A 27,728-nucleotide genomic window follows, 5' to 3' on the forward strand; every position below is an offset into this window, starting at 1 on the left:
TATTATTGAAATAAAAGTAACTATTGTTGAAGTAAAAGTAACTGTAATCTGTTGTTTCTAGATGAGGGTTGATGTTTTGTGTTTAAATGTAAAACATTTCCAGGGCAGGAGGAGAACTTCTTCCATGTTTTCTATCTATCCGACTGATAGATGAAGCGAGTCAGCTGGTCAGGATTACTACATACATGTGGAAATGTACACGTATGTATCTTTAAAAGATCTGGGATCATGTGGAAAAATAGAATAAAATAAGTAGAAGTAAATATAAATAAAAACAAAAATAAAAATATAATATATAATTAATACAAAATTTTTACATTTAAAATAAAATCATACAATTTTTTTTAATAAAGATGAAGTTTAAAAGATTTCTAGATTTATGTGTATTATATATAAATATATGTTTTATGTTTATTAAACATATACAATAACATGAAATAAATTAATTATGTAAAAAAAATATTAAATATGTAATTGAGCCTAAATATGGGTGAAACTCATTTTTCTCCAGAAATTTCTGGTTCTTCATCGCGTTTTCTAAAAGGAAAGTTTATTAAATGTAAAGATCTTGGTCGGGGTTACCAGTTCCGGTCCTGGTCCTAAAACCTCCAGGAAGGTAGATCTCCAGGACCGGGGATGGTGACCACTGATCTTGATTATGTACTAAAACATTATTTATAGGTTATTCTACTGAAGATCAGATAAAGAGGCCGATCATTATCATCATCATCATCATCATCAAACTCGTCACACTGTAAGCAACCACAGTAAAACTCGTGAACTGGTCTGTACCTGGACTCCGGTGAAGTCAGACAGTTTCTGCAGAGCCACATCCAGGTTTTTCACCAGGATGGTCTTCATCCCTGATCCCTCGGCTGCCTTCACACCCTCCTCATCCACATCCACCCACACAGCCTGAAAGAGGATGGAGATTAGCTCAGAGTTCCCATGAAAACCATCTTTGTCCCACACAGCAGTGTCCTCCACCTGGTTGGATGTCACTCCCAGCTGCTTCAGAGCGGCGCTGAACATGGCAGGTTCAGGGACCCTGTGTCCTGAGTGGCAGGACTGGAGGAGCAGGTCAAAATGTCCGCCCAGCAGACAGAGAAGACGGGCTGGACCGTCTCCTGAGGAGCTGTCATCCAGCCAGTGATTGGCCAGGACGGCCGTCAGAACTCCTTCACATTAAAAGTCCGTTAGTCATCATTTCTTTAAAGAGCCCAGATCATCCGTCTGTGGGGTACAGACGTGCACGTCCGAAACAACAGTAATCTCATTTCAGATTCAGACTACAGGAATGTTTCCTCCCATCTAGTTTCTGGTAGGCCTGGTCTGCTCTGATTGGCCCAAACTAGATTCTTTGAGTTTACCGCAAAGTTCAGGTAAGAATTAGTTTCATGATTTCATGATGTGGCCTCAACTCTAAAACAGCCAGGACTTCCCTCAACATCTAGGACTTCCATCAACATCCAGGACTTCCATCAACATCCAGGACTTCCATCAACATCCAGACTTCCATCAACATCCAGACTTCAAATCAACATCCAGACTTCTATCAACATCCAGGATTTCCATCAAAATCCAGACTTCCATCAACATCCAGACTTCCATCAACATCCAGACTTCCATCAACATCCAGACTTCCATCAACATCCAGACTTCTATCAACATCCAGACTTCCATCAACATCCAGACTTCCATCAACATCCAGGACTTCCATCAACATCCAGACTTCCATCAACATCCAGACTTCTATCAACATCCAGGACTTCCATCAACATCCAGACTTCCATCAACATCCAGGACTTCTATCAACATCCAGGACTTCTATCAACATCCAGACTTCCATCAACATCCAGACTTCCATCAACATCAGGACTTCCATCAACATTCAGACTTCCATCAACATTCAGACTTCCATCAACATCCAGACTTCCATCAACATCCAGAACTTCCATCAACATCCAGAACTTCCATCTGCATCCAGACTTCCATCAACATCCAGACTTCCATCAACATCCAGACTTCCATCAACATCCAGACTTCCATCAACATCCAGGACTTCCATCAACATCCAGGACTTCCATCAACATCCAGACTTCCATCAACATCCAGACTTCTATCAACATCTAGACTTCCATCAACATCCAGACTTCCATCAACATCCAGGACTTCCATCAACATCCAGACTTCCATCTGCATCCAGACTTCCATCTGCATCCAGACTTCCATCAACATCCAGACTTCCATCAACATCCAGACTTCTATCAACATCCAGGACTTCCATCAACATCCAGACTTCCATCTGCATCCAGACTTCCATCAACATCTAGACTTCCATCAACATCCAGACTTCCATCAACATCCAGGACTTCCATCAACATCCAGACTTCCATCAACATCCAGGACTTCCATCTGCATCCAGACTTCCATCAACATCCAGACTTCCATCAACATCCAGGACTTCCATCAACATCCAGGACTTCCATCAACATCCAGACTTCCATCAACATCCAGGACTTCCATCAACATCCAGACTTCCATCAACATCCAGACTTCCATCAACATCCAGGACTTCCATCAACATCCAGGACTTCCATCAACATCCAGGACTTCCATCAACATCCAGACTTCCATCAACATCCAGGACTTCCATCAACATCCAAGACTTCCATCAACATCCAGGACTTCCAGCAGCATCCAGACTTCCATCAACATCCAGACTTCCATCAACATCCAGACTTCCATCAACATCCAGGACTTCCATCAACATCCAGGACTTCCATCAACATCCAGACTTCCATCAACATCCAGGACTTCCATCAACATCCAGACTTCCATCAACATCCAGACTTCTATCAACATCCAGACTTCCATCAACATCCAGGACTTCCATCAACATCCAGGACTTCCATCAACATCCAGACTTCCATCAACATCCAGACTTCTATCAACATCCAGACTTCCATCAACATCCAGGACTTCCATCAACATCCAGACCTCCATCAACATCCAGGACTTCCATCCACATCTGCAACCTCCTTCTTCATATATAAAATCAAATTTGACCGGTAATAGACCAGGGATCGAAAATAGGAATCGAAATTTTAAAATTTGAACAATTCCAGGAGAATTGGAAAGTAAGTCCCGGTTCCAATCGATGCCCAACACTATCCAACACACTTGATTCAAATTAATGAACTTCCTCATCAAGTTCTCTGCAGCCTGTTAGCAAGCCATCCATTTAATTCAGGCGTGTTAAAGTCGGGTTACTTCTAAAACATGCAGGACCAGGGGTCCTGAGGACCTGGAATGAGAAACACTGCTCTATTCAAATGACTTTTCCAGCCTTTTGTTGCTCCTGTTCCACATTTTACAGGCGTGCTGCTGCTGTTCATTAAATAGCTAAGAAATTTGGACTAATGAGATTCTGGTTTTATTTACACTCCACACAGAATCCTGGCTGTTTCAGAGGTTGTAAATAAAAAGACGGTCTATTACCAGACTACAGCGTCTTCTGGTGAAAAACATAATATGGGCTTTTTAAGAGGAGATGGATGTATTTCAATATGTTTCTGACAGGTTTCTTCAGTAATAAGCAGCTACGTCAGGGATGAAGTGTGTCAGCATGTTGTGTTTACCGCTACAGCTCAGACGGGACGCTGTCTTCAGCACCACGTCTTGGACGTCCATCATCGCCTTTCTGAACTCCTCCAGCAGGCTGACAGACCAATCAGACGGCAGACTGACTCCTCTGGTCTGGGCTTCCTTCACACACTCAGACTCAAACACTTGCAGCATCTGTACAGACACACCCCTCCACAGCTTGAGTTAAACCCCAGCAGACAGCTGCCATGTGGAACAACAAAAATCTTCACCCACCCGAGTAAGAGGCACGCTTCCCTTCTCTGCCTGCCTCATGGCACCGTCCTTCTGGGACACCACAGCAGACAGAAAACCTCTGAGATCCAGAACACAGAACAAATCTCAGTCAGACGGGTCTGCAACACCTGAGGAAGCTACTGTCTTCATTCCACAGGCAAAGCAGCGATCATTCATTAACTTCTAACCCCAGAGCAGTGAAGAACAAGTCATCAAATACACCCAGAAAGGTTCCAGAAAAGTCTGGAGCCTTTTACACAATAACCAGGATTAATAACTAAGCTGGGTTCATCCAGTCCAGCCTTCACTGGTTCCACAAACTTCATTGTGTGTCGTGGCTCAACTTGTTTGTTGTAGAGCTCTGTGTAACTTCAGAGTTCATGTTCTAATGTGGCTTTGCATGATCCTTTTAATAAAGAAATCTTGTGTTACTCTTTCTGTATTTATATGACGTGTTTGTTAAATGGCATCTATGGGAAAGTGGAAAGTGCAAAAACTTGTGTTTAAATAACGACAGTGGGTGTAGTTTCATGTCATAACAATGATTGCTGCTATAACGTATCACACTTTCTACTATCCCGCTTTTGTCCTTATCCTTTCTTTTGTTCTCCTGTCAGCATTAAAATGTAAACTCAACTATACACAAATAAAATTCTTCCATTTTCAGCCCCTTCTCTCGGTAAAACCCATTTGTTCAGCCCAACACAGCAGCCAGACCGTCATGATGCTGGATCGGAAGACAGAAAAACAACTGCCTCTTCTTTATCAAACTGTTCTGGATCTAAATTTTATTATTATTATCATTAAAGTGAAGCTTGGGATCAATGTTAGTTTCCCTGCTGCAGACGTCTGGAACAGTTTACACCAGTCCTACAAGTCCTGGACAGATGTTCCAGGGTTAGAAAACTAGTGAGAAGATGAAGCCAGAAACTGTTGATAAGAATCACAAGCACAAAGTTTTCTAGGTCACAGCCTGCAGGAGGTTATTTAGTGACCAGAGGTCTGTAAACAGGCCACGTCTCACCTGGGAAGGTTGTGCAGCTCCTCCACTTTGTGTAGAACTGTATCAGGTCTGGAGGGGACCACAACACCCCAGAAGTTGAACAAGACTGCCTTCTTCTCCGCCATCTCGCCCGATCTGACAGGAAGTGTTTCTCTGCAGAGTCTCTGCAGCTCCGGATCCCTTCAGGAATGTAAACTTTCCCCTTTGCACGTGCTCCCGCTGAAGGCCCGCCCACTTAACACGCAGGAGCACGTTTGACCCAGAAAAGACCCGAGTTCACACAGAAAACTGTCTTTAGACTTCTTTACGCTTCATTTGATGGAAACCAGAAAGTTCACCTCCAATCAATTCATAATAATCATTAACCTCTTAAACCCGACGGAGCCACCGGTGGGTCCAACAGGTGTAAACACAAGTTCATGTGTGTAGAAAAGTTACTTTAGTGATGTAAGGACATTTTATTTATAATGTGTCTGAAAGAAGAATACCTAATGCCACTAAATCAACTCTCCAAGTGCATTTAGTCAACAAAGAATTTGTTTAATAACAACTTTAAAATACGTATGCCACAAACAACAGCGCCACCATAACCAGTAACACCCGAAACAAAATGCAACACAACGCGTGATCCGTTCACTCCACCCCAACATATTGGGTATCAAATGAAGCTAGAAAAGCTGCACTTTCATATGATACCAAGCATAAAAAGATATTCACCAAGCACCTCACCTCAGTCTCAAAACAAACACAAAGCTAACCTTCACATATCACAGCAGCCTTATCAGACAGCATGTTTATCACCAAATACACCAAATCCCAAAGCTATTCTCACAAACAGCCACATATTTTATTTTATTTCCTTACCTTTTTGTGGTCATTTTCAGTCTATCCACACTGTTCTTCGACCAAAACTCAGCGTAGTAATCCATAATGGTGAAACTGCGTCATGCGCTAACATTTCATTTGCTCCCATTCACAGCCATGTTGTTGTCTTGTTGTGGGTCTTGGCAGTTAAATAAAGTTTGGTCAAATTCTACATCTTACAAGCTTTCCAACGATATCTTACACTTGAACGAGGCTTTATCTGTTAGGTATAGCTAAATGCTTGCACGTAAACAAAGGAGCATCGTTGCCATTTTGCTGCAGTTACGCACGCGGACGCACCGGAAAGAGCGAATATGGAACAGCGTTCATTTCTTTGCTTCATTTTGACTTTTTATCCATTTAGAACGAAGGATAAAAGCCATAAACATGTCCAAGAAATTACAAAAAAACCAAATACACCGTGTTAGAAGCTCTGGAGGAAATACAGACACAGCACAATTTGGCACAGTTTGCGTATCCGCCTGGTCCTATCCACACTAAAACCTGCATAAAAACTATGAGTTTTGTTCTGTTCTCATGACACTTTGTACAGTTGTAGTCAAGGAGTTGCTGAATGCATGCAGTGGTATCTTTATGCACAGAATGATTTCTGTCATGATGTTTTCATCTGTGTAAAAAAAAAAAAAAAAAATTTTACCTATGGTTTACCACAATTTGCACAGGCATATGAACATTCACAATGTTTCTGACACTGGATTTATATTCCATAGGGACTTACCTATCCATTGAGACAAAGGTTATGTATATTGATCTGAAAATTACAGTTATTGTTATTAGTTATTGTTTTAATTTGGGTAGGTTTGTTCAGGCGAACTACACCTCCAAAAACCCTGGGGCTTAAGAGGTTTAAAAAAATAAATCTGTATTACCAGGGCCGGCTCCAGCCTTTAGGTAGCCCTATGCAGAACTGTATCTGGAGTCCACTTTAAACTTTGTCATGGTGGTTAAACTGGTTTTCATGGACCAGTATGTCTCCTGAACCTGCTGTTAATGAACCAACTGCTGGTCTGATATTCTGGATTTTTCTGTGAAGAATTTGGCGAACTCATTGCAGCCCTTTCTGCATTCCTCAGGTGTAAATTATAAGAGTGAAGTTTCTCTTTATACATGTCATAATGAACCTGTAGATTTGTTTTTCTCCGTCTGTGCTCGGCTTTCCGACTCTATTTTTCACCAGTGTGGAATTTCTCCATGGAGACTTTTTCCTTCCAGAGACAACTTTCACCTTAATAGGAGCAGTAGCATACATAATATTTAGCATGTTAGCAGTAAACTAGCAACAAGCTCATTGGTTGAAGCCCCTGACAGGGAAGGTGTTAACGAGAAGACCTGGTTAGAAACGTCCAAACCCTTCCACACCAGTAAATCTAGAGTGTGACCTTTAATGTGTGTGCGCTCTGTTATATGCTGAGTCAGCCCAACGTTGTCCAGACTGTCACTGCTCAGTGGTGTTCTACGTTTTGACATACTCGGGGCATGAATTGATAACACTGTTTGGTTTGGAGCACAGATAAAACTGTTTTCAGGTGATAGTTCATGTTTGCAGCAGTTGTCAGAAGTTTTGTAAAAGCAGTTTAGTGTTTAAAGATGTGAGAAAGTGGGAGCATGTTTAAAATCTCATGTTATCACTTAGTTTTATCATGAGCCTATCTGACATGTTAGCGGTTTCAACAGTTTGTTCTTTTTGGTTTCTGTTGGATCTTTTTTTTAGGATCTCAGACGTGTTTTATCATGTCTTTCATTTGCTTTTCAAATTGTCCTGATTCCAGTATCATGGTAGTTTGTCTGCCAGGAGGATGGTAATGTCTGTGTTATTTTTTAGTGTATAAATGGCCTCCGCTTCTTCTCTGCTTATGTTTCTTGGTGGTAATTTGGCAGATTGAAGGGTTGCCTGCTATTTCATTTCGTAGTTCTGCTTTTTCTCCTTGGTCCTGTAATTTTTCACACGCTAACTCCATGGCTAAAAGGAATTCCTCATGAGGGATTGGATTCGGACCAGGTTCTTAATGCTGAGGCTGTTTGGTGTAATTCCCTCATCCCGGCAGCGGAGACTGAAACGTAGATCTTCCTGTTGCGCGCCTGTTTTAGCTCAATGAGCATCAGCTGATATTTACACACCATCCAGTGACACCTCTGGCAAAAGAACATAAGAACTAAATCAGCTACAGAAAATTACCATATGAACTTCACTGGATGTTTCAGCAGATGATAAAAACTGTATGTAAGAAGAATCGTGTAAATAGTTCATGATCAATATGTTTTCATATAACAAGCATATGAAGATTTAGAAAGTGTACTCAGCAGCATTTTTGTGCTGGTTTCATGCTTTAGTCTGAAAGTACAGAAGGTCGAGGCCTTGGAAGAGATCAAAGACGCGATGGTTCATGAAAGAAGGCCAGCCGCTAACCTACCCATGCCTCTAATGCTTCCTATCTTATCTTTAGTGGAAAATGCTGAAGCCTGACTCTTCTGTGATCCTGAAGTGTTTGAGGGAAGGACTTTGTGAGCCTCCTGTTATAATGCCTTGTGCTGTGTAAAAATGCTCCTTTCAAAGTAAAATTGTATGCACTAAGTATAACTCTGTCTTCTTTTTGACTGAAGGTTTACTGGTGTTTGATGTTGGGAAGAACCTTCCTAACACTGTATTCCTAACTCTCTGAGAGTGTGTATTTATATTTGCTCAATAAAAAATAAATAAATAAAAATGGAGCCAGAATCAACCTTAGGAGTTTTCTGTACGTTTTAACCAACCAACGAGCACTAGTCTTTCAACCTCATCACCTTTTGACCTTTCCAGTCAAAGAAATGAACGCTGCTAATTGTGCTTCCATCAAACTAAACATCAGCACCAACAACAGATCTGCTAGTTTGGTTTTATCTTCTTAGACCTTCAGTGATTTTTGTCAGTGGGACAAACGTGCAGGATGCATGCAGAACTCATATTTGCAGGCTGTTTCCTCCATTTCGCCATCGCACCAGCTGTAAACTGGGGAGCGTTGCTGAACAGCCCTCCACACTGCGTGGTTTGGGACGGCTCTTAATATGGCGGAGCCTCCACGAGAAGAGCAACCGGAGTGCGTTCAGAGCAGTTTGGGATTGAGCCCAGGAAGAGGTCACATTAATCCACCTGAGACCCGGACAGTCACATGCTCGAGGCAGCGTCGGAGCTACTCTGCAGCTGCTTCCCCTCCATAATGATCATGGTCTGAGAGAAAACTCCTTTCAGTCAGGGCTGTCACCACCAGGCCTGTGGACTTATGGTGAGTCTGGTAGACCCTCACGGCCCAGAGTGCAGAGCAGGTTCACATAGACCTGAAACCAGGGATTGACTTCCTGCTTGCCAAGCCCTGGGTTGGGATTTTGTTTATGTAACTTTTATTTTAGGTAAGTATCACAGAGATTACAAAATCTCTGGCCAAGACAGCTGCAGTCCAAATTCCAATAAAACAACATAAAACATACAGTAAAACCAGCAGAATCCTGCTCAGCGAGCCTTTGGTGAGAAACCTTTGACATCATTTGGTGATACATGTTGGAAGGCCAGCTGTTGAAACAAGGAACCCGTTCTGCATCAAGGGGTGGACCTTAGTCAAGCATCAACATCAGGAATGAGACCAGCAAAAAGGCAGCGCATCGAGTTGGAGGAGGAAGAAGAAGACGACGGTGCCGACCACATTTTTTTCAGAAACTTACGATCCTGGAGACTCCCTCAGCCCTCAGAACTGAGATAATGTTTTTTTATGTACATTACCTGGGATTACTTTTTATTTGGTGTAGTTTTACATCGACCTGCTGCTTGGTCTTTTCAGTGAGATCACTTTGTTGTTGAAAGCTCTCTTTTGGAAACTCGTCCTGTCAAGCATGTCCAGACTTTCCACACAGTAGAAAATGGCAGAGCCGCCTGTGAAAGAAGCTCCCAGTAGACAGTCTGCAACTATCTGCCGCAGTTTACTTCACAGCTGGATCTTTCCTTCAGATGGAAAAGCTACATATGAAGATCCAGAACACACTGCTTGTTACTACATGGAAGGTCCAATTAAACTTCTGGTCTGTTCTCAGATCTGCAAAGCCATGAGTTTGCAAATCCATCAGTACAAGCCTGTAGAACAGGGGTGGCCAACGTCGGTCCTCGAGAGCCACAGTCCTGCAGGTTTTCCATGCACCCTGCACTGACACGCCTGACTCAAACTAATGAGTCATTGTGGAGATCCTTATAGGCTGTTGGATCCATTTAATTTGAGTCAGGTGTGTTGGTGCAGGATGCATGGAAAACCTGCTGGATTGTGGCTCTTGAGGACCGACGTTGGCCACCCCTGCTGTAGAAGACATGCCCAGATGTTTCTGGGACCAGAGATCTACCGTAAGTGGACGATGGACCAGCAGAACATGAAGGCTGATTCACCAGCTGATTATTCTTTTGAGGAAAATTCAGAATTAAATATCAGTTGTTATGAATTCAGAAGTGACAACACATTTTCCTGTCTTACGGGCATTTGGCTAAATCTGGTTCCTACACACTGATGCACCAGGTACAGGTATGCCTCAGATTTAATCCTTCGAGCAGATTCTTCATTGATAACCTGCATTTCTCTAAATAAGATTTTGTTCTTTTCCTTTTTTGTTTTAGAGCAACAAAGTTGGTGGTAGTGTCCATCCATCCATTTTCTGCCGCTTATCCGGAGTGGGGTCGCGGGGGCAGCTGCCTAAGCAGGGAAACCCAGACTTCCCTCTCCCCGGCCACATTCACCAGCTCATCCGGAGGGATCCCGAGGCGTTCCCAGGCCAGCCGAGAGATGTAGTCCGTCCAACGTGTCCCGGAGTTGACAGCAAAGGACCAATCTCAGTCGTGTATTCCAACACATCTGTTGCAGCTGAAGCAAGAAGGATGAGAAAAGTTCCAATTCAATGATCTCAGTGTCAACGTTTCTGTTTCTTTCATCTGAAAATCCAGACATCAGTGATGGTTGGAGAGAACCATGACCCACAAAGTCTCCTACTCCACACACCCATGCCTTTTTCATTCATCATTTTCTAGGAGAACTGATTGGTGAGGAGGTGGAGCCTGTCTTCATCTCTGATCTCACAAATGAACCTGCATCTGTTGCCATGGTGATACAAGAGTTCATGATCAGATCACCTGAGTGATGACAAGAAAAAGAGACGACAGACACCATGGTAACTCCTCTTGTTTATGTCCATGTTTCCACACAGATCACTTCAGTGCTTTACATTTAACTCCAGACAACAGAAACAGAAAACATCAGCTGATCAACCGGTCACATGACCTGCTGCTGAGTGAGAAACAGAGAAACGCTGCAGCTTCAGATCTGATAAGGACTGACGGGTCGCCATCATGGAACCATGGACTGTATGTAAAAGACAGGGCGTCACGGAGGAGGAAAGTGTAATACCACTGACCACCACTGGGGGACATTATGATCATCTCTGCTCCAGCAGACTCAAACTGCATCAGCCTGTCATGAAATGCTGAGTCAGCACAGATTTTCCTGCTGTGTCATCAGTGGGATTCTGTCCCTCTGCTCAGGATTCATCTGAAACAGCTGTTTTTGTTTGTTTTCTGTGTCTGATGTCTCTTTTCATCACACATTCTTCACTACTAATAATAAGGCAGCTTATCATATGTGCAGTTGCCATGGGAACTTGTCAACATCCACTATAGTACAGTCAGGAGATACAGTTAGTCAGCATGCAGTTGAGGTGAGCTCATCTTAGGTTACCATGGTAACCAGTGCAGAAGACTGCAGGTGCAGCAGGTACATTCAGACCATGTCAGATTGAGTCTCATTAACGGTCCCTGTTCTTAACGATCCAGATCATCTGCTTCCTTCTCTTTCTTTACAGTTTTACCTGCCCCCTCCTCCTGGTTCCCGTCCCTCCCCTGCCCCACGGCCTGCCTCTTCAGGTCCTGGAAAACCTCGGTGAAGAACTGAGGTTCTATGTTGATCCGCAGCATATCGGCGCTCAGATGCTCAATGACCTCCAGAGCTCGCTCCCAGAAGACGTCGCGGCTGGACTCCACCAGAAACGGCTTCAGCGGGTATGAGATCTCGTTGCCCAGGTACGAGTAGGCCAGGTAGAGACAGGTGAGAAAGGTGGCATGGAGCTCCTGCTCTGAGGCTGTGTCCTCATCCACCACATTCCTGCACAGCAGGTACACAAAGACCAAGCTGGTGGGGCTGATGAAGCACTGGTCCTGGAGGGGACAAGAGACAGTAGTCCTGAGTATGCCAGAAAAGTGCAGAGATGAGACACAGTAATACTACAGACAGCTAAAGAGGCAGTAAATCGCTCTGAGTACTACAGAGACAAGGTACAGAAAGACCAGGCTGGTGGGGCAGATGAAACAAACACAATGGTGGCGTTTCTGCATTTTGTTGGTATCGTGAGAGGCTCTGCCAAATCTGTAAGATATGACCTTAATTTAAAGTTTTATTTTAGGACTGTAGGCTACTTTTTTAACTGTGATTTTAACAGAAAGGTCTTTATTGGTCAGACTCTAGCACTCAAAACTATGGCTCCACTTACCTCTCTGTCCAGGTATGTGGCATCCTCAGTAAAATGGTTGCCAAATTTGAGCAGAGGGTATCCAGCCCTTACAAACCTTGGCCAAACTCAAGCTCCAGCCCCTAGCGCCCAGCTAGCTGACACACTACCAAACTCCACGGATACTCCTCCACCTTGGGCCGGTGATCCCTTCTGGCCGATGCACTCCAGTCTGTCCTCCACTGATGGCTCTCTGGTTGGCCAGACCACTGCGCCACCTGTAGCTGCTGCTGCATGGATGCCGTCAGGCCTGCTCCATTTGCTTATTCCACTGCTGGAGTTTCACAGGAGCCCAGTGATGACCACTGGCACCAGCTTGGAGCTAAACCCAAAGCCCTGACTAGCTTCACTCCATGGACCAGGGTCTGGGCTCTCAAGAAGAACTGGGGACCTGCTGGAGGCCGCCACCTAATGCTTTTTAGTCTTCTTAAAACCAGCGTCAGAAACGTTTTATTTGGACCGACTGCTCCATTCAGAAAAGACAGTGATGGTTTTAGCTGGACACTTAGTCGCAACGCCTGTACGATAAGATTTTAGAAAACAAGACTGACTGTCTCTTTTTAACGGAAACCTTGGAACTGACACAGCAGTGGTTCTCACCAAGGCTTCACCTCCAATTTTTCATTTTTTATTTGTGACCAGGAAAGCAGTGGAATTGCTTCATTGCTCACAGTTCAATTTTAACTAAACCGATCCAGATAAATAAATACTCTACATTTCACTCTTAGCAACATGTCTGTTTTATGTATTACAATTTATAGACCACCCAAGCCCCCCTCCTCTTTAATTCAGAAATGTTCTGATCTTTTATCTTCCACAGAATTTTAATAACTGGTGGTTTTAATTTTCACATGGATAACAACTCTGAGCCCTGTGCAGTGCAAGGCCCCAGCCGGTCCGGACCTGGGCTGTCCCCATGGTGGCAGCCTCTGTGGTCGCTTTTATATTGCTGTTTTATATTCTTTTCTATTTGCAAGCATTGTTTTTGTCTGCATTTTTATGTAAAGCACTTTGTGCTACTTATGTAGGAAAAGTGCTTTATAAATGATATTTGATTGGATTGGATTTGATTTAAAAGAAACACTGACCTGCCAGCCCTGCACCAGCAGCGCTCGGTCAACATTTCTGAACCAGAGGACGATCTGATTGGACGACAGCTGCTTGAGTTTGACACAACGACGACACACAAAGTCAGAGAGACAGCGAAGGAGCTCACCTGTGGAGGCCTGCAGGAGGAAGAGAGATGGGGTAGGAGGAGGAGTAGGAGAGGAAGAGGAGAAGAGAACAGGAAGAGGGAGAGGAGAGGAGGGGAAAAGAGGAGGACATGTTTACCTCAGTTTTTCTCTCCACGTCACGGGCTTCGTTTTTTACAGTAAAAAGTTTTGAGAACCAGAAAAAAAATCACACCGGCTTAAAATCAAGTTTGTTCAAACCTGTTTTTAATCAAGTTTTTTCACACTTAGTTTAAATAAAGTTTGTTCAAACCTGTTTTTAATCAAGTTTTTTCACACTTAGTTTAAATAAAGTTTGTTCAAACCTGTTTTTAATCAAGTTTTTTCACACTTAGTTTAAATAAAGTTTGTTCAAACCTGTTTTTAATCAAGTTTTTTCACACTTAGTTTAAATAAAGTTTGTTCAAACCTGTTTTTAATCAAGTTTTTTCACACTTAGTTTAAATAAAGTTTGTTCACACCTGTATTAAATAATTCTTTAGATTTATTTTAAATAAAGTTTGTTAACAACTATTTTAAATAAAGTTTGTTCACACCTGTATTAAATAATTCTTTAGATTTATTTTAAATAAAGTTTGTTAACAACTATTTTAAATAAAGTTTGTTTAAACCTGTTTTAAATAAAATTTGTTCTTTTGTGTGTGTGTGTGTGTGTGTGTGTGTATTCACAGATTTTTAAAACATTTTAAGACAGAAAAACTGGATTTTCTCTGAACCAGTTTCTCAGGGTAGATTTGGGTCACCATCTTCCCGACCTTTAATAAAGGCACGTGACCAGGTGACCAGGTGGATGACTGAACATTTGTTTTCAGATATAAAACAATTTTCGTTTGATGTGAACACACCACTCAGCACCGACCTGCACCACCACCCTCCGCGGTGAAATCAGCTCCGGCCTGCCCCTCTTCTTCTGCTCCGGGACGGTCGGGACAGGCACCGGGATGGGTCCGTTTCTGTGGCCGCCTTTCAGCGCTCTGTGTCGGCTGTCGGTGGCCGTCTTCTCCTTTTCTTCTAGCTGGATGTGACCGGGATCGGACACGGCAGGTTTCACCTTCTTCCGTCCCTTCCTCTTGGCTCGCGCGGCTACGAGCCGTTCTTTCCAGCTGAGCGCGTGCAGCAGCACCGCGTGCCGCTGCTTCTTCTTCTTACCGTCTTCCTCCTCCTCCTCCTTGTCGCGTGCCTCCAAAGGGTTCTGCGCCACAAGCTTGGAGGCTTTCTCCGGGCCGCGAGCGACGGCAGCTTTCCGCAAGCCCGGAGACAGAGACAGCACGGTTCCCATGACGACACCTGGACCGAGCGGCGCGAGCCTCTCTGCAGCTACAGAGGATGAGAATCTGTCCGTCTGGATGTCTGTCCAGTCAAAGCGCGAGACCGTTAGCACGTGGAAAATCAGAAATCTATCCCCGAGCACAGAGACATTCTGCAACTACACACACCTGTCTGTCTGTCCACTTGTCTGTCTGTTCACCTGTCTGACTGTTCATCTGTGTGTCTGTCTACCTGTCCACCCGTCTGTCCACCTGTGTCCACCACGTGGCTTTGGGGATGCCGCTCATCCAGACTCTGTCCTTGGTGCTGAAACTCTTTGACGGTGCAACGAAACTAAGTTCATGAAAAGCCTCATTACCCACAATGCATCTGGACATCTGACACCTAGGGAGATGTTTTCTCAGGACAGACTGGAACATCTGGTTTGAACACCTGGCAACATCTGAACAGGTGAATCAGAACTCGGTTCTATCCTGTCCAACTGGTCAGAATCAGATCCAACAACATTCAGCACATTACCCACCGAAGAGAACATGTAAACCAGTACAGTACAGAACCAGTACAATACAGAACCAGTACAATACAGAACCAGTACAATACAGAACCAGTACTCATACAGAACCAGTACAATACAGAACCAGTACTCATACAGAACCAGTACTCATACAGAACCAGTACTCACACAGAACCAGTACAATACAGAACCAGTACTCACACAGAACCAGTACAATACAGAACCAGTGCTCATACAGAACCAGTACTCATACAGAACCAGTACAATACAGAACCAGTACTCACACAGAACCAGTACAATACAGAACCAGTACAATACAGAACCAGTACTCATACAGACCCAGTACAATACAGAACCAGTACTCATACAGGACCAGTACTCATACAGAACCAGTACAATACAGAACCAGTACTCATACAGGACCAGTACTCATACAGAACCAGTACAATACAGAACCAGTACTCATACAGAACCAGTACTCATACAGAACCAGTACAATACAGAACCAGTACTCATACAGACCCAGTACAATACAGAACCAGTACTCATACAGAACCAGTACAATACAGAACCAGTACAATACAGAACCAGTACTCATACAGGACCAGTACAATACAGAACCAGTACTCATACAGGACCAGTACTCATACAGGATTAGTACTCATACAGAACCAGTACAATACAGAACCAGTACTCATACAGGATTAGTACTCATACAGAACCAGTACAATACAGAACCAGTACTCATACAGAACCAGTACTCATACAGAAGAAGTACTCATACAGGACCAGTATTCATACAGAACCAGTACTCATACAGGACCAGTACTCATACAGAACCAGTACAATACAGAACCAGTACTCATACAGGACCAGTACTCATACAGACCCAGTACAATACAGAACCAGTACTCATACAGAACCAGTACTCATACAGAAGAAGTACTCATACAGGACCAGTACTCATACAGAACCAGTACTCATACAGGACCAGTACTCATACAGAACCAGTACAATACAGAACCAGTACTCATACAGGACCAGTACTCATACAGAACCAGTACAATACAGAACCAGTACTCATACAGAACCAGTACTCATACAGGACCAGTACTCATACAGAACCAGTACAATACAGAACCAGTACTCATACAGGACCAGTACTCATACAGACCCAGTACAATACAGAACCAGTACTCATACAGAACCAGTACTCATACAGAACCAGTACTCATACAGAAGAAGTACTCATACAGGACCAGTACTCATACAGAACCAGTACTCATACAGGACCAGTACTCATACAGGACCAGTACTCATACAGAACCAGTACAATACAGAACCAGTACTCATACAGGACCAGTACTCATACAGAACCAGTACAATACAGAACCAGTACTCATACAGAACCAGTACTCATACAGAAGAAGTACTCATACAGAACCAGTACTCATAACAGACCATGGTACCCTGTGACGTCTGACATGTACATGTAGATGTTTGTACTGAACCAGAACCAGGGATCAGGATCAGACCCTGATCAGCGGGTTCTCTTCTGATCGGGTTGAATCACCGTGGCAACCTTTCTCCGGTTTTGAGTTGGAATAAACTGTATGACTGCAGATGTTATCCTGTAGTCTCCTCCAGAGGGAGCTGTTCATCACAGTGATGAGGAGGATGAAGATGAAGATGTGTTTCTGTAGCTCACAGACTCTCCTCCAGAGGGAGCCGTCCATCACAGTGATGAGGAGGATGAAGATGAAGGTTTAACGTGTTCAGTTCTGATAAAGAAGTTAGACGTACTGAGCATGTGCAGTAAAACATGTATTTAGGACACACACAGAGATATGTGTGATCAATACCATTTATTGATTGAGATGAATGAAAACAGCTGATTCATAATCAGGCTGCTCTCTTTCTCAGTCAGTGACTGACCCCCCCCCCCGTGTGGGGGCGGAGCCTGTGGCAGCAGAAGGTTCATTGTCTGAGGAGGGAGGGTCGAGCGAGCTACACAAAGAGTGCAGCTGTGGGAGAGAGAGACAAAGAGGGGGAGGCCGACTCTCTCTTTCTTTCTTGGTGTGGGGGAGGAGAGGAGGAGGAGGATTAACCGGCTGATCTGTGACACACACATTTCACACCAGCACATACACAATAACACGGAGACGGAGAGAGGCTTCATCTGGATCAGCAGCATCATCAGCAGCAGCGAGGGTGAGAGACAAAGAGGTAGGGAGAGAGACAGGGAGGCGGAGGGGATCTTCATCGTCTGTCAGAGACCGGCCTTCAGCAGCCCAACGCCGTCCTCAGTGATGGCCGACCACATGTTCCTGCTGCGGTGTGTCTAGGCGTGTGCTGCTGTGGTGGGTGTGTTTGCTGCGTGTGTCGCTCTTGGGTTGGCGTGTTTGGTGTGTGTGTGTGAAGGATGGGGAACACAGAGAGCATGGAGAGCCAGCTGGCTGTGATCCGGTCCAGAGCCGCCCCGGTTCGGCTCCCAATGCCGGACCCTACTGAGCTGGAGGAGAGGTTTTCCATCGCCTTGGTAAGTGCCCACCACGCAAACACACACACCGTAGAAACACACACACTGCATCCAGAACGGAGACATGTTCGTGTGTTCAAAAACACCAAATGGATTCAGGGATGCTTCAAGTCTGATGCGGACTACAGGGTTGGGTAGACTACAGTAGTTACAGGTCTGATGCGGACTACAGGGTTTGGTAGACTACAGTAGTTACAGGTCTGATGCGGACTACAGGGTTTGGTAGACTACAGTAGTTACATGTCTGATGCGGACTACAGGGTTTGGTAGACTACAGTAGTTACAGGTCTGATGCGGACTACAGGGTTTAGTAGACTACAGTATTTACAGGTCTGATGCGGACTACAGGGTTTGGTAGACTACAGTAGTTACAGGTCTGATGCGGACTACAGGGTTTAGTAGACTACAGTATTTACAGGTCTGATGCGGACTACAGGGTTTGGTAGACTACAGTAGTTACAGGTCTGATGCGGACTACAGGGTTTGGTAGACTACAGTAGTTACAGGTCTGATGCGGACTACAGGGTTTAGTAGACTACAGTAGTTACAGGTCTGATGCGGACTACAGGGTTTGGTAGACTACAGTATTTACAGGTCTGATGCGGACTACAAGGTTTGGTAGACTACAGTAGTTACAGGTCTGATGCGGACTACAGGGTTTAGTAGACTACAGTAGTTACAGGTCTGATGCGGACTACAGGGTTTGGTAGACTACAGTAGTTACAGGTCTGATGCGGACTACAGGGTTTGGTAGACTACAGTAATTACAGGTCTGATGCGGACTACAGGGTTTGGTAGACTACAGTATTTACAGGTCTGATGCGGACTACAGGGTTTGGTAGACTACAGTAGTAACAGGTCTGATGAGGACTACAGGGTTTGGTAGACTACAGTAGTAGTTACAGGTCTGATGCGGACTACAGGGTTTGGTAGACTACAGTAGTTACAGGTCTGATGCGGACTACAGGGTTTGGTAGACTACAGTAGTAACAGGTCTGATGCGGACTACAGGGTTTGGTAGACTACAGTAGTTACAGGTCTGATGCGGACTACAGGGTTTGGTAGACTACAGTAGTTACAGGTCTGATGCGGACTACAGGGTTTGGTAGACTACAGTAGTTACAGGTCTGATGCGGACTACAGGGTTTAGTAGACTACAGTATTTACAGGTCTGATGCGGACTACAGGGTTTGGTAGACTACAGTAGTTACAGGTCTGATGCGGACTACAGGGTTTGGTAGACTACAGTAGTTACAGGTCTGATGCGGACTACAGGGTTTAGTAGACTACAGTATTTACAGGTCTGATGCGGACTACAGGGTTTGGTAGACTACAGTAGTAACAGGTCTGATGCGGACTACAGGGTTTGGTAGACTACAGTAGTTACAGGTCTGATGCGGACTACAGGGTTTGGTAGACTACAGTAGTTACAGGTCTGATGCGGACTACAGGGTTTGGTAGACTACAGTAGTTACAGGTCTGATGCGGACTACAGGGTTTTGTAGACTACAGTAGTTACAGGTCTGATGCGGACTACAGGGTTTGGTAGACTACAGTAGTTACAGGTCTGATGCGGACTACAGGGTTTGGTAGACTACAGTAGTTACAGGTCTGATGCGGACTACAGGGTTTGGTAGACTACAGTAGTAACAGGTCTGATGCGGACTACAGGGTTTGGTAGACTACAGTAGTAACAGGTCTGATGCGGACTACAGGGTTTGGTAGACTACAGTAGTTACAGGTCTGATGCGGACTACAGGGTTTAGTAGACTACTGTATTTACAGGTCTGATGCGGACTACAGGGTTTGGGTAGACTACAGTAGGTACAGGTCCCATGTTAGTACAGTCTACTAGAAAGAAAGTAAATCATTAAATAAACATACAACCAACTTAAATGAAGGAAAGTATGAACACAACAAGTGGATTAATTATTATATGAGGGGGAAAATTTTATACTCTTTACACACACACCACTATTTACTACACACACCACTATTTGTTACACACACCACTATTTATTACACACACCACATGTCATAGTTTACACAAGTTGTGCAGATTTACTATCATTAAAGCAGTTGAAATACAAACATGTATATTCATACACACACACATATCCTATTATTACTATTATTATTATTATTATTAATCTCAGGTCTGATCTTTAATCCAGTTTAAATGACTGGTTCCAGCTGAATGAGGTCAACCTAATAAATCTGCAGACTCCAGGTTTTTATACAGGTCCAGGTTTAACTTGACCTGCTCCTGTGTATCTGGTCTAGGGTGACTGTAAGATCTGCATGGATCTTGCAGCGTCAGCCAGGTCCTGGTCCAGACACTGACTGGGTCTAATGTGAATCTGGGTTCAGTGAAAGTTGGCTGAGTTAAAGATGTCTGGAAAGATGGTCCAGGTTAGTCCACGTTGGGTCCTAGGTTCCAGAGTTGGATCAATCTGTTCCAGTCTGGGCTCAGGGGACCAGATCCAAAAACACTGTAGGTGAAAACCTACTTGGTAGCTGTGTAGGTCTGGCTCATGGACCATCATATGTGGCGTGCACATATAGCTCAAGTTGAAGTTTATTTAAACACAGTTCCAGTTTATTGTTACGTACTGGGAGGAGTGGGAGGCTTGGAGGAGGATTAAATGTAAAATAAGGTGCATAAATGAAAGTTCAATCTCCATCAGATCCAAGCAGTTCTGGGTTGATGACAAATCTATCCGAACTTTTGCCTCATCTATAAATCTATCCAAACTTTTGCCTTGTCTGGCCATGACTGTGCCTTGGGTCAGCTCTGGCTAAACATGTAACCCAAACAAACATTTGTCCAATCACCGTGAAATACCTAAGGATAAATTGGAAATTAAGATGAAAGAGTCAATTTCTCAACTTGTGGTGGTTTTGGAGGGAAAAGGGCTGTGCAGGCCTGAAAGGTTGGGTTCCTGGGTTCTTCCTGGGTTCTTCCTGGCTACTCAGTCACACAGAGCTTCACGGTTTAGAGTCTGAAAATGTTCCCTCTGTGTTTCAGAATTCAATGAACCTCCCACCTGATAAGGTGCGCCTGCTGCGTTCTTATGACAACGAGAAGAAGTGGGAGCTGATCTGCGACCAGGTTGGTGCTGTTAAGTTGTTGAGCTTGAATCTACTGCTGCCTGAGTAAGAAGGACTTTATCAATAATAGAAAACACTGAGATTTGAAGCATGTCACATGACTGCAGAAGAGTCACGTGATGCTTCAGCTCGGGGTTTACAGAGAATGGTCTGAAGAAGAGAAAATATCCACTGGTTGATGTCAGAGGTCAGAGGACTATGGTTAGACTGGTTGGAGATGATAGGAAGACAACACGAAGTCCAGTAAGTACTGGTTCTAACCAAGGTCTGCAGAACACACAACACGTCCAGCCTGGAAGCAGATGGGCTACAGCAGCAGAAGACACACCGGGTGCCTCCTGTCAGCTAAGAACCAGAAACTGAGGCTACAATTCACACAGACTCACCAACACTGGACAACAGAAGATGGAGAAACGTTGCTGGTCTGATGAGTCTCCATTTCAGCTCCACATTCAGATTCTAGGCTCAGAATCTGCTGGAAACATCATGAAAACATGGATCCATCCTGCCTTGGATCAACGCTTCAGGCTGCTGCTGGTGTGATGATGGGGGGATATCTTCTTGGCCCACTTTGGGCTCCTTAGTACCAACGTGGCCTGGTTTAACCAGCACAGCCTACCTGAGTATTGTTGTTGACCATGTCCATCCCTTTATGACCACAGTGGAGCATCTTCTGATGCTACTTCCAGCAGGATAATGCACCATGTCACAAAGCTCAGATCATCTCCACCTGCTTTCTAGAACATGACGATGAGTTCTAGCAATACTAGCAATACCTAAAACACCCTTAGACTTCACATTTGAAGACGGCGCTTTAAACATCAAGGGATACAAAATACCGTATAAAGGAGAGATAAAAATGCATTTGGTGGTGAGGTTGCCTTTTTTTGGTATGGTGATCTAACCAGGGTGTACGGATGTATACCTAAAACACATTAGAGAAGACTTGATGGACTTGGAAATTGAAGTACTTTGGCTACAAATACATCTTCCTCATCTAAAACCGAAATTAGTGGGTAGCTGTTACTGATCGCCTAGTGCCAATACTATGTACTTAGATAAAATATGTCAGATGGTCAACTATATCAGTGTCATGGGTAAGGACATACAGGTAACTCGAGACTTTAATATTGATTGGTTAGACCAAAACTGTTCACAAAAAACAAAATTTTAATTACTCCTACAGCCTGTGGTCTTCACCAGCTCATAAATACACCTACTAGGACATGTCTTAGAAGTAATGGCTCCAAGAGCTCGACGTGTAATGACCATATTTTCACTAATACTCCTGAATGTCTCGCAACATTTTCAGTGCCTGTTGGTTGTAGTGATCATGACATGGTGGACGTAGTAAAGAAAGCAAAAAGTCCGAAAACGACCCTGGATGTTATTCAAAAGATCAGATAAAATGTTTAAAACTAAACGCTTTAACAAGGAGATTAAAACCAAAGTTGGGACGAAACTTTAAAAGAATGGAACCCAATCAAAGCTTTGAACAAATATGAAGAAAGTCTGATGTCGGTAGTTGACGAACATGCTCCTCTTACTGTCAGAAGTACCCGAACACCCTGGTTAGATGACCCAACCAAAGAGATCGAGCAAAGAAAACTGCCACACTAACAGGATACGAGTCTGACTGGATTATATATCATAAATTAAGAAACTGCTACAAAATTAAATGGAATAAAAATAATTATGAAATTAGGATTATTGATATAAAAACGATAGCAAGTATGGAACTAATGAGCAAAAAATCTCAAACACCATAATTTTTAGAAGTAGGTGGCAGTTTCCTCACTCAACCATCAGACAGAGTGCTATCTAAATAAATATCTAAAAAAATGAATAAATTAAATAATTATATGCCCACTATTGGTATTATTAATGTCTAACATAATAAAAAATTAAATTATAAAAGACAGTGTTCATTTTAGTTTGATAAAGTATACAGACAGTAGAAAACACCCGGCATTGACAACCTTGATAGAAGATTACTAAAAATGGTTGCAGAAGAAGTTGCTCCTCCCGTCTGTCATCATGAACATGAGCTTTTTACAACTATCTGTGTCCACCACAACGGAAGATAATTCCACTACCGAAAAACCAGAAATTAACGTTTTCAGGAGTAAACAGCCATCCAATTAGCTTCTAACCTGTACTAAGTAAAATTGTTAGTAAAATTTGCTCCTCCCTGAGCCTCCACCTTACCGCGGTGGAGGAGTTGGCATGTTCTAAAGATCTTAAGATTTATGTTGTTTGAGGCTTTATGTCCCTGGTAGGGTCACCCAAGGCAAACAGGTCTCTATGGGAGGGACCAGACAAAGCATGGCTCAATAGACCCCTATGATGAGTCAAACCAGTGGATCCAGGTTTCCCTTGCCCGGACGTGGGTCACTGGAGTCCCCCTCTGGAGCCAGACCTGGTAGTGGGACACTTAGGACCTGGTGGCTGGGCCTTTGCCTATGGGGCCCGGTTGGGATCCGTCCGAAAGGGTGACAAGGGCCCCCCTCCCGTGGGCTCACCACCTGTAGGAGGGGCCACAGGGGTCGCGTGCAGTGTGAGTTGGACGTTGGGTAAAGGCAGGGACCTTGGCGGTCTGATCTTCGGCTGCAGAAGCTAGATCTAGGGACGCGGAACGTCACCTCTCTGGCGGGGAAGGAGCCTGAGCTGGTACCCAAGCTTGATCGGTACGGCTATATATTGTTGGACTTACCACAACATATAGTTTGGGCTCTGGCGTACATACCCTAATAGCCCATCTGCTGCCATGGCAACCTCGACACGCTGGCCGATAGCAAAAGCATCCCTCCACTGTTGATGGTTCATCCATTGCTGCAGAGGGAGAGCATGTTTTTGGCTGTTTAAACGGGGCATCCACAACATTCATACCAATAAGAGGATGGGTACAGCGTTCATCTTTGACAATCACCACTCTTTTTCCTGGTATCTTTATGTCTATGTTGAAATCCAGCACTGCATAGTTAGTGTAGGGGATTCTAAGACCATTTACTTCCCTTAACTGGAAATTTACAGGGCTCTGCCCAAGCTTAGCCTGGTGATAATGTTCCTCAAATAGACAATCCTGACAGTTTCACTCCTTCCAGTGTTCCAATAATTGTGCAATGTCAATGAACACTTTAGTGGCCCCTTCTCCCTCTGGTGCACTCAAAATCCCAGCTACATGGGCCTCAGCAGCAGGGAGGTCTAGTTCTAAGCAGAAATAATGACAGTTGAACCCTCACAAACCTTAGCCATGTGTCTAGTGCCGTTACAATGACGGCCTACCTTGGTCATCGCTTTGCTTACTTTCCACCTGTGGCTGCATTTAATGTCTCCTTGCATGTGTTTGGAGTAAGGGCACAGGTGCAGCTGGCTGGAGAAGTGATTTGAGGTCTTTCAGCAACTCTTGCTCAAGGTTGCTGATCTGGGATTTTACATCCTCCATGATCTCCTGCTTTAGACTTTCCTTCCAGCTGGGCTACTGTGATTGCATTGGAAATGACTGAGTCATTTACTGCTGTACATTTTACTTCTGTCTGGTGACGGCTATGCTCCACATCCAGCAGTAAGGCCTCCTGTCTCACTGCAGTAAAGTCTTCATCTGGGTGCCTGTGAGCGTAAACCCTCAGGGCCTGGGCCAATGGTCCCGCTAGTGGTCCCAGTAGGAGCAGGTCCTGTATCAGAGGGGACATCTGGGTCATGCCACCCCAACCTGCAATACAACTCTCGTATCCTAAGAATGAATGCTTGAATGGGTCTTTTAGGTTTTTGTGTACAACTAAAAGAACTGACCTTAAAATGGGTAGAGGTATATGATCCAAAAATACAAAAATCTTATCATCCTTTCAAACACTGACTTGCCATTTAACTTCCTGGGCTAAAGCTCCCAAAACAGTGTCAACTTTTTTAGCCTCTGTTCGCTCGGAAACCAAGCAACCCCTGAATTTGCTCTTACTCATAACTTAAATCATCTTCTGGACTTTTAAATTTTGGGAGCCAGGGGACACCAAGTACACAGACACCATCATCATCCTTTTGATTTTGTGTCTTACTCAACCAAACTGCTCTTAAACTGATCCTGCTGACAACGCCAAAATTCAGTGTGACAAGCAAGTCGAAGAGAGGGAAACAAGTAATGATGGGAAGAATTTTTATTCTTTTAAACCATTAAAGTTATAAGACCAATAAATACATTTACATTAAAAGAATATAAGCTCAATCATGAAAAAGTAAAAAAAAAAAATCAAGGAGATTAAAACATCTTTACTATAAAAAGGAAGAGAGGTCCAGATTAAGCAGCTCTGCCCATGCAGTCCCCGCTGCCATGATCCTTCACTCCACTGTGGACTTCTGAAATAGAAAGTACTAGTACTAGCTAGTACACTCTATCTGCAAAGACAGGCTTTCCTTAACAGGTGTTGGTAAGGCTCTGATCAATACTTACACACCAGCTCGTAGCAACACCGTCCTTCTTTCCTCCGCAGCGTAACCATGTCTCCGCTGTGTTCCTCTCCCTCGTTCACATGCTGGGTTAGCTTTGTGCTGCCTCCGACCTCTTTCACCCGCTGTTGTATCCACGCTGTTTTCCTGTCACGGGTCCTCCTTTATTTCTGGGTACTATCTTCTGGGCCCTGCTCACTCTGGCTGCTGATAGGCCCATCACTCCATTCCAGGTGCAAGTCATTTTCCCAATCATTCTGTAGGCCAAACGTGTGTGATCTTGCATGTACTTAAAACTGGATCAAAACTAAATAAAAATCCATGCAATAAATAATAAAACCAAGATTAAAAAATGCAATAAATACAAATAAAAGTATATCAAAACCAGATAATAAAAAGAGTCCTTATAAGCATTAAAAAACACATGCTTACTTCAACCTTGTGACATCCATATCAGAAATTCTACAAAAAACTATGTTACAGTTCAGAAAATCATAGTTATAATACAAAATGTGTTGTTAGAGGTCATTTTTACAGCCAAAGATAAAGACAAACTGTTGTATAAGGACGGTGATGTACAGACCTGTGTCTTCCCCAACACCATTAGTATAAAAGAATTCAACTTGTTTGTAAAGAAACATCCCTTAAATAGATACATATATATTTATTTAATTATTAAATATATTATATATATCATATAAATAAATGTTTATTAAAATCGGTCATTGTCTCAAGTTATAATTATACATTGTTTGAATTTGTTGATGCTAGTTATAGAAAGTATGAATATTTATCATTTTTATTTTTAGTAAGTGTTATACAGGATGACTTTTATTTCATTTTGTTTTTGTTTTATATTTTTCTTCTCTTCTTTCTGTGCTATGTCTTTATGTTTGCTTCTGCTTTTGTGGTAATGTTCTACATACTCTGTGTCGGACCTTAGGAAGAATAGATGCAGTTTTGCTGCAGCTGATGGAGATTTAAATAAAACAATAAACCGAAGAGCAGCATCATCTTCGTCCCATCTCTTTTCTTAGAACTCCCCTAACGATGTGTGATGCTGTCAGGTCACTAGAAGATAGACCTGGTAAAGAGGACTGGTGAATGGGTGTTAATGAGTCTAGACAGACTTAGACTTATTATTTCCTGATTCAGACTAGAAATTATTCCATGCTCCAGTGGTTTCATTGGCACTGGTTTCATCAGCTTAAGTTTGTAGTAAATGAAATTAGTAATAAATATAAATTGACAGTGATGTGTAAACAGTTTACCTGGTCTGCAGAGTCCTGAGAACATTCAGACAGGTGTCCAGTACCATTCAGTAAAAGTGTGTGTCTGTGTGTGTGTCTAAAGGAGAGGTTTCAGGTGAAGAACCCTCCACACACCTACATCCAGAAACTGAGAGGCTTCCTCGACCCGGCCGTCACACGCAAGGTGAGATGGGAAGCAGAGAAGACAGATGGTTAGGTTTTCTCTTACCAGCTATTACTAACCATTCTCTCCAGTCTCTGTCTCTAACTTGTCTGAATAGAACTAGTTTTCACAGACTAGTCTTTCATTGACTAGTTTATCTCTAATCTTTTGCTGACTAGTCTGTAACAAGTCTGTCTCTAAGTAGTCTTTTGGTGACTAGTCTGTATCTAACTGGTCATTCTTTTAACTTGTCTTTCTTTTGCTGACTAGTCTGTAACTAGCCTGTTTCTAACTGGTCCTTTTTTGAAAATGTCTTTCTCCGACTGGTCTATCTCCAACAAGGCTTTAGTCTGTAACATGTCTGACTCTAATTTGTGTTTCGCTGACTAGACTATCTGTACTTAGCCTGTCACTGGCTAGTCTGTCACTGACCTGTCCCACTAACTCATCTGTCTGTCCACAGAAATTCAGACGCAGGGTTCAGGAGTCAACACAGACGCTCAGAGAACTTGAGATTTCTCTTCGTACAAACCACATTGGGTACTTAACTTGTCTGTCACTCACCTGTCTGTCTCTTACCTTGCTGTCTCTAACCTTTTTGTCTCTAACATGTCTGTTTCTAACTTGTCTGCTTCTAACCTGTCTGTCTCTAACCTGATTGCCTCTAAATAGTCTGCTTCTCACCTGACTGCCTCTTAACTAGTCTTCCTCTAACTTGACTGCCTCTAACTAGTCTGTCTCTAACCAGTCTGTCTCTAACCAGTCTGTCTCTAACCTGATTGCCTCTAACCTCTCTATCTCTATACTGTCTGTCCCAAACCTGTCTGTCTTTAACTTGGTTGCCTCTAACCTGTCTGTCTTTAACATGTCTATCTC

The 27,728-nt window shown here is 43.5% G+C and overlaps 3 protein-coding genes and 1 long non-coding RNA gene across 6 annotated transcripts in view; 2 read left to right on the top strand and 2 right to left on the bottom strand.

The window, feature by feature from the left end:
- Positions 1-6,004, bottom strand: part of ephx2 (epoxide hydrolase 2, cytoplasmic) — a 12,926-nt gene extending 6,922 nt beyond the window's left edge. Inside the window, exons 1-6 of the mRNA XM_041978784.1 lie at positions 5,750-6,004; positions 4,907-5,119; positions 3,883-3,961; positions 3,642-3,801; positions 988-1,178; positions 793-915 (exon numbers count right to left, since the gene is read on the bottom strand). Coding sequence (XP_041834718.1) covers positions 793-915; positions 988-1,178; positions 3,642-3,801; positions 3,883-3,961; positions 4,907-5,010 — 657 coding nt within the window. The 5' untranslated portion in view covers positions 5,011-5,119; positions 5,750-6,004. The remainder of the gene's footprint in view (positions 1-792; positions 916-987; positions 1,179-3,641; positions 3,802-3,882; positions 3,962-4,906; positions 5,120-5,749) is intronic.
- The window catches only part of LOC121635643, a 15,521-nt gene extending 5,309 nt beyond the window's left edge, over positions 1-10,212 (top strand). The window contains exon 3 of the long non-coding RNA XR_006009502.1: positions 10,203-10,212. This is a non-coding gene — a long non-coding RNA (uncharacterized LOC121635643). The remainder of the gene's footprint in view (positions 1-10,202) is intronic.
- Positions 10,213-11,336: 1,124 nt separating this feature from the next.
- On the bottom strand, positions 11,337-15,382 carry LOC121635590 (cyclin-dependent kinase 5 activator 2-like). Of its 2 annotated transcripts, XM_041978851.1 has the most exons (3): positions 14,426-15,381; positions 13,423-13,560; positions 11,337-11,984 (listed from the first exon to the last, which is right to left on the bottom strand). In XM_041978851.1, the coding sequence occupies exons 1-3, from the start codon at positions 14,843-14,845 to the stop codon at positions 11,592-11,594; spliced, it is 951 nt and encodes a 316-aa protein (XP_041834785.1). In that variant the 5' UTR covers positions 14,846-15,381; the 3' UTR covers positions 11,337-11,591. The 2 variants fall into 2 exon arrangements, with proteins under 2 accessions (XP_041834785.1, XP_041834786.1); XM_041978852.1 differs by lacking the exon at positions 13,423-13,560 and having other exon boundaries at positions 14,426-15,382.
- A 1,965-nt stretch (positions 15,383-17,347) lies between these two features.
- The window catches only part of fmnl2b (formin-like 2b), a 22,809-nt gene continuing 12,428 nt past the window's right edge, over positions 17,348-27,728 (top strand). For both annotated transcript variants that reach the window (XM_041978748.1, XM_041978750.1), the window contains exons 1-4: positions 17,348-17,888; positions 20,917-21,000; positions 26,793-26,873; positions 27,316-27,392. In XM_041978748.1, coding sequence (XP_041834682.1) covers positions 17,772-17,888; positions 20,917-21,000; positions 26,793-26,873; positions 27,316-27,392 — 359 coding nt within the window. In that variant the 5' untranslated portion in view covers positions 17,348-17,771. The remainder of the gene's footprint in view (positions 17,889-20,916; positions 21,001-26,792; positions 26,874-27,315; positions 27,393-27,728) is intronic.

Source organism: Melanotaenia boesemani, chromosome 24 (assembly GCF_017639745.1).
Source record: "Melanotaenia boesemani isolate fMelBoe1 chromosome 24, fMelBoe1.pri, whole genome shotgun sequence".
Classification (NCBI taxonomy): domain Eukaryota; kingdom Metazoa; phylum Chordata; class Actinopteri; order Atheriniformes; family Melanotaeniidae; genus Melanotaenia; species Melanotaenia boesemani.

Coding starts and splice junctions, on each gene's coding strand:
- LOC121635590 (XM_041978851.1), bottom strand. CDS start 14,845: ATGGGAACCGTGCTGTCTCTGTCTCCGGGCTTGCGGAAAGCTGCCGTC. Junction 13,561..14,425: donor CGCGGAGGGTGGTGGTGCAG/GTCGGTGCTGAG, acceptor TTCCTCCTGCAG/GCCTCCACAGGTGAGCTCCT. Junction 11,985..13,422: donor TGCTGGTGCAGGGCTGGCAG/GTCAGTGTTTCT, acceptor TGTCCCCTCCAG/GACCAGTGCTTCATCAGCCC.